The 7,097-nt window shown below is 45.4% G+C and overlaps 1 protein-coding gene across 1 annotated transcript; it reads left to right on the top strand.

Moving 5' to 3' along the window:
• Nucleotides 1-3,957: 3,957 nt before the first annotated feature.
• LOC144114815 (uncharacterized) lies at nt 3,958-6,117 on the top strand. The gene has a single exon (XM_077648792.1). The coding sequence runs from the start codon at nt 4,200-4,202 to the stop codon at nt 5,937-5,939; it is 1,740 nt and encodes a 579-aa protein (XP_077504918.1). The 5' UTR covers nt 3,958-4,199; the 3' UTR covers nt 5,940-6,117.
• The last annotated feature ends 980 nt before the right edge of the window (nt 6,118-7,097 follow it).

Raw genomic sequence — 7,097 nt, forward strand, 5'->3', positions numbered from 1 at the left:
AATACGTCCAGCTCATTACTGTTCACAGCTATGGTAAATTGTAATTTTTACCTCGCAGATTTTCTCATCAAGAGGCACAAGGGCAACTGGTTAACTGTCTGGTTCTTGGGACCAAGTGACATTAAGCAATCACTACATGCTCTGGGCAAACACTCCCTGAAGGGGCCACCGAAAATCTTGCACCAAAGTTGCAAATTACACTGTTTGAAAGGGCACTACTTTTTTTATTTATTTGTACCTCAAAGGCCCACAAGGGAGTATTACATGAGGGGTGGGCTGACATGTATTAAAACCTCCTGCCACAGATATTTTCAGAAAAGGCAAACTGAAGAACTAAACTATTCATCTACATCCTTGAGGCTTGTTTTCCTCCCGTAATTCCTACTGCACTAGAAGCCGCGTGTTGGTGCTTGAATCTGAATGCCACACACCCATATGCATGCAGCACACATCCTTCAGCATAGCACCACGTAAGATCATGTCAGTGCCCCATTTGGGGACAAGGGGTGCAAGCACACAGAACAGTAGGAACAAAACGCAAACACTAATGTGTGAGTCACTCCTGTGCTCCGTCTTTTGGGTTGCATGTCTCAAGATAAACAACCCCCTCCCCATTTTCCTCAAAAAGTGAAACTACAACAAACATCTACTCCTAACTTGTGAAAACAAAACGACAAACATAGAAGGAAGAACATAAACATGTCTTGTCCTTGTCTTTCCATGTATTCTTCAATTATGGGAACTACTTCCTTGTTCAGCTACCTGTCTTACCTACATTCATCTGACTTCTCGCCTCTCACCACTGCTTGTCTCTAGGGGCACAAATGTTGCCAGTTTCACAGCAGGAGGTTCACTTTCAAAATTATAATTTGCTAGATCCGTGACAGCCTAGTTGCTTTGCTCAGTATAAAGGCAGGCTTTGTTCATTTGGTGTCTGCGGGTGAAAGCCGTTGTCTTAATAGTGAATGTTCCCACGTTTCCTTTTTTTTCCCTTCTTTCTATGAAATGGCTAAGACAAAAAACTGTCGCCCACCCAATGCAAAGAAAGTAGCCACATAATCATAAGGTCTTCCATTTGGCTGCACTTTCTGCACCAGTTAAAGAAGTGCAGCACGAGTTCTAGGCTGGCTTGCACTCACCGAAATGGAAGCGCAGCTGCGGTGCAGCAGTATGGCGGTGCCCATGTGTAGGTCGAAGAAGCGGAGAAGGTATGGCACAAGTTATTTAAAGAAATGATGTGTACTGTGCGATGTCAGTGCACGTTAAGGGAGCATAGAGACCTAATTTTGGTGGCACATTTTCTTCTTTATAATGAAGCGGAAGATACTACAATGCATGAATCACCATGAATCACCTACGACCACTAAATAATTTATAATCGAATTTTTCTGTCATGCTGTTTCGGTTTAAACAGCCGAATGAGAGCTGTGACGACAAAGAGGTTTTAGATCATTAGAGGCATAGAAAAACTGCGACATAATTGCTGCTTTATCGCTTTAATTTACTGCACTGCTGAAGCCAGCCTTCCTCAAGAGGAGGAATGACAACAAATGTAGAAGCACCAATTATATTGCAGTTTTTCACGCCTCACATGACCTACAACCTCTCTTTAAGGTCACAGTCATCGTTCAGCTGTTGAAACTGAAACAGCATGAGAAATAAAATTCAGTTATAAATTATTTAGCAGCCATAGGAGCATACTACGTGGTAATCTGTGTATAATAATGCCTTACACCTTATCACAAAAAAGATTGGTTTGGTTTATGGGGGTTTAACGTCCCAAAGTGGCTCAGGCTATGAGGAACAATGTAGTAAAGGGCTCCGGAATTTCGACCACCGGGGTTCTATATCGCGCACTGACATAGCACAGTACACCGGCCTCTAGAATTTCGCCTCCATCAAAATTCGGCCCTCGCCGCCGGGATCGGCCCATGTCCTTCGGGTCAGCAGCTCCCTTAAAGAACACCAGGTGGTCAAAATTTCCGGAGCCCTTCACAACGGCATCCCTCATAGTCTGAGTCGCTTTAGGACGTTAAACCCCCATAAACCATAACCTTTCAGCAAATAACTCATCATTTCATTAAATAACACGTGCCATACCTTCTCTGCTTCTTTGACCTACACATGGAGGAGTTGAGTGACTGTTTGAGGCGTCATAATGAAAACCTAAGCGGTCAAGTCGAGTCGCATGGGCAGCATTTCAGCGCTAATTCGTAAGTCGCCTGTGTGTATACATGCAACGATTTTTTTTTCTGTGAAACGACGATTTCCTAGAGAAGGTTCATGGTAAGACTTCTTTGCGATTTGCTGCTTGAAAATTCTTCCAAGTGTTTCAGGATTTTGGTGGTCGTTGGTGTTGGTGGCATGCAGTTGGCTGCAATTTCGTGACGACAGCAAGGCTATCAGATAATCGGGCCTGCACTCGACCATTCGTTTTGGAACCGGCCAGTGCCAAGCTGCATTTGAACTGTCTGGACTGACGCTGCACGTTGCCGGCACCACCGTGGAGCTTCACAGAACTAGTGCAGAGAGTGCAGCCAAATCAAAGAAACCTATCGTGACCACAATCTTAACAAAGTGGTAGTTTGGGCTTGTTGGTATAGCATATTAGAAGACATAGCGCAGCACAACGGGACAAAGAAAATGAGCACACAGGACGTGCGCTTATCCTGTGTGCTCCTTTTCTCTGTCCCATTGTGCTGTACTATGCCCTCTTCTAATATCACCACAATGACCTGTCACACACTGCAACAGTGCCTTGTGAGCTTTATGCACCTCACAAGCTTCCGAACAGTCGAAGGACATCAAGCACATTGTCCACAGTGTTCATCTCTTTAAGGCCTCTTTACAGCATCAGCTGTAAAAAGGTCTTAAGATTAGAGGCCGTAAAAGGAAGCTTGCTTTTCCAGTTGCCTCATGCGCTCCATGCTAGTTGGCCACCTAAGTCCAAACACCTTCCCCACGTAAAACCAATGTTGGGTGCAGGTGGCACAGCACTCATTTTTCAATTATCACAGAAGGTGGAGGGCTCACCTTGTGGCGCCTTAAAGCCTGCCTTTGCTGCCTCAGCATTTTAACGTCCCATTTGTTCAGCCTCTGCGCCAGCAAGTGAACGCCGGACTCGAAGCCGGAATCGGGAAAGCCCGTGCATACCAGAAAACTGCCTACCAGTTTTTCAAGTGCTGTTTTCTGAAATAAATATGAATTTAAAAGAAAAACATGTTTCGCTCTGCAGACATCAAAGCGTAATCGCTTATCTCGCCGCAATTTTTGCATCTGTTTTAGAAAGCGAATTTTAACAGGAGCACACAACTGTAAAGTGCAATTAAGTCAACGCTCTACAGACTTTCCCAGCCGCGGGGCCACAAAAAATCAAACCGCGTACAAAACTCATCGCACAAACGGTTAGTTCAGCTCACGACCGGCTTTAGTAATAAAGCCGGTCGTGGCTCAACTGAACTGTTGTCAAAAGTTTCCCGCCTTTTTTCGGGGGCACGTAAAAGCTGGTAATTATACGCGTTTTACATGACCATGAGTTACGTTGGGCTGGGTTGACAGAAGGTGTAAAAACACTCTCAGCGCTTGCTCTTTTCCGTAGACCTACACAGAGCTTTTGAGCAGAACTTACGATAAAACAGATGAGTCTTTCTCTCCGGGCCTTTGGGGCACGCCCTTCCGGCCGACCGGCCATAGTGCTACAACTGAAAGCAATGCTCGGCTCAACTCAAACATGGCTCATGACTCAAACAGCCAAAAAATTGCCGGACGTGACGTCTTTTTTTAACCGGATGCGACGTCTAGGGTTGAAATAGCTCTATGGTAAAGTGTACTAGAAGAGAAAGGTGTAAACCTTTTCTCTCAGAACTGCGCGAAAACTTGTATTCCGGCTCAAAACAACGGGATTCTAGTACACTTTATCTATGGGTTGAAATAACGCTTGCAGTCACTGCCTCAGGAGGCATTGTTTTGAGCCACATCCAAGTCAAGTCGGCTCCTGAGCAGTTGGCGCCACCGTCGTTGGCGCGAACTAACTTTTTGCCGGTTTTACGGCGTTACATCGTCGACATCGTTCCTGAAGTTGTGTGGCGTGCCGTTGGGTCTACAGACGCTGCAAACACTAGACGCCGGCAAAAAGAAAAGTGGTGTGTTAAGACGCTCTTTGTGCTGCACTCAATTAGCCGTACTCGCTACTCGCTGCCATGAGTGACAACGAAAATGCAAGTATTTGTTTTTTATGGACTGCTTACGACCCATGCGTTAAAAATGCAGTCTTTGAATACGTGAAAGAAAAAGCGGGATCGAAGAAGCTATATATCTTGAGAACAGAAACATTGGCCGATGACCTGAGCAGCTGTACTGTCTTCGGGTTTCTCGTAGATGCGTTGCGCAAGCGCAATGCATTTGTCAACGGGAGCACAACTGTGCTGTCCGTACCGGAGCACTTCCAAGCAATTCATCTGTGCGCGGCGCGTGTGAAGCTAAGAGAAAGCGCCAAATTCGACACGACTTTACCTGAAGTTGCTAACGCAGACTTCGTTTATCAAATGAGGCTCTCAAAGTCTGCTGTGCAGTTCGAGCAGTCCGAGCCAGAGTGTGTGCAAGAATACGTCGAGTTTCTCTCGCAAACCAACACAGTGAACGGTTGGCAAATCTTGCGAAAGTTCCGAGACGCTCTGGAAGATGATAGCACTTTTGCAGCCCAGTTTGCCAATTCGGTTTTTCTCGTGTATGGTCCGATCACAGAGGAGTTTGGCAAAGAATGTGTCGATCTATTGTCACAAGGCAGGAAAATAAGGCGCATCGTCACCGAAGCTCCCCTTGATATGAGCGCGAACGAAGTCTACAACATCGAAGATGTCAGCGTCAGCTCAGAAGTCGCCGAGGTGCCTAAACCGGACCGTTCAGCTGTCGAGAAGTGGGACTCCAACACTGTAGGGTACATGGTGTGCATCACAAACGCGTTCATCCGAGTCCTTTTAAACAGCAGTGATGAACTGGCGCTTGCCACAGCCATGGCGTCTCCCATTGTTGAGTTGCCTCATGATGGTTTTACTCAGCTCAAGCTTCTCTCTCTCAATAAGAAGACGCCCATGTGTCAGACAGCGATTTTGCATGTAAAGCGGGCAAAGCTGGGCGGCGAAAGCTACGCGATGCCCGAGGACCGCCCGCTTAAGCGCTACGTCTGCAAGTTAGAAGAGTTCGTTAAACTGTTGTCCGACTTGCAGAATAAAATCGAGGTAGTTCCAACGGCGGATGCGGCTGCTGTCATCATAAGAACCCTTGTACTTCGAATCAAGGCCGCTAAAAGACATGGACTCGTCAAGGAGAGGGTGGCTCATTTCCTGAATGAATTGACGCGACTGGCACGCAGGTTTCAAGATGAAGAAAGCACTGGAAATGTGGATGATGCCAAGGACACAGTACAGGGGAGTGCTACGCTGAACATACTACAACGCCTCTCTGACTTCTTGTCAACACGTCGCATCAGCTGTCTGAGAGCAGAACTGATCTACAATTATGGCAACCATGGAACCCCACTGAATATTCCTGAGATGATGAAATATTTCAGGACACCAGTGTCTGAAGATGAAGATGATGATGACTATGACGTGCCATTGCACGAACGCCTTGCAAAAAACTGTCAGTCTCATAGTGAGAAAGCATTTTTGTTTTGGCTGCATGCTGAGGCTGAGAAGAAAAACAAAAGAAAAAGTCGCCGTAGCAAGCAGCAGTTGGAACAGCAGTTGGAGCATGAACTCTACATCCCACCAAAAGTGTACGCTGTTACGGATGAAGCTCCACTGGCAGAACTGAAATCTGCAGGGAAGAAAGCTGCCAAGCGTAGCATACTTGCTGATATAAGCGGTACAAAGAAAAAGGCTTCAAACAACTCAAGTACGGATCAAGCGAGAATAACGTCCTTTTTCAGCAAAGCGTAGAACCAAGAATTCATTATTTGTTGCACTTTCAGGAGGGTGCCTTTTTTTTAATGCACAAGCATAGCACATGCTTTTGAAGCTTCACTCTGACAAACTTTAGAGTGTTCATTCCCACTGCCAGTCCTTATCATTTTGCAACATTGTGTGTACAGCAACACATTAAAAAATTTTCTATGTATGATTGTATTTGAAGCATTGGTTTGGAATTTGAAAGCTTCAATTCTTTGCATTAAGACATAAAAGTGTGTCACAGCCATTGGCATTTTCAAGTTGCTGTTATGGCAGATCGGTGTTTGCGTACATTAACACATTCACTGCAGTAGCGATCCTCCCCCCCTCCCCCCCTGTGTGTCGGGGCCCACCGGTGGGTCAGCCTATAATTTTCTTGAGTGCGACGTGATCCACCAGTGAGCCACTGACGAAACCAGTTTCTTTGAGCCACCAGCAGATGGCAGTAGCGACCTTGCAGGTGTGCTTTTTGTGGGCTCTTTGAACTTGCTGAGCTATCCCACGGCTTTATCTTGTGACTCGGCATTTGTTGCCATACAGCTTGTGTGCAGGATGTGATCCACCTGTAACTGATGACAGTATGTGAGAGACAATACAGTTGGCAGTAAATAATCTAGCGACATGGGCACACAGAAATGGATTCCACTTTTGCCCACAGAAAATAGTGGCTGTTATGTTCTCGCTGAAGTCATTCAATCAATCAAATTTTATTTTAGTATTGCGGATACTGAGGGAAATGCAGACAAAAAGTCATATTAGGCTTGAAGAGGTCTGCACTCCCTTGCAAGGCATGCAGTGCAACAGGTACACGGGGCCGTCACAATTTGCAGACGGTTCAAATTGAAGATGATTGTAGCTGACAAATGCCTGGCAATGCTATATATATATATATATATATATATATATATATATATATATATATATATATATATATATATATATATATAAGAGCCCCGGACGCGATATTCGGAGGTCGTGGGTTCGGATCCCACCAGCGGCATGGTTGTTTTTTCTGCTGCTTTTTAAGTAATTCTCTTTAAACCGATTGATTGGCACTACAAATTAAAAAAAATTACAAACATTCCCCTACGCACCTTGGATTCGGTGACTGTTGGCTTCCTTAGTATGTTTGTCAAACGAGCCCCTCAT

Source organism: Amblyomma americanum, chromosome 1, assembly GCF_052857255.1.
Source record: "Amblyomma americanum isolate KBUSLIRL-KWMA chromosome 1, ASM5285725v1, whole genome shotgun sequence".
Lineage (NCBI taxonomy): Eukaryota > Metazoa > Arthropoda > Arachnida > Ixodida > Ixodidae > Amblyomma > Amblyomma americanum.

Excerpts from the sequence above, each read along its gene's own strand:
- LOC144114815 (XM_077648792.1), top strand. The coding sequence starts at position 4,200 with ATGAGTGACAACGAAAATGCAAGTATTTGTTTTTTATGGACTGCTTAC.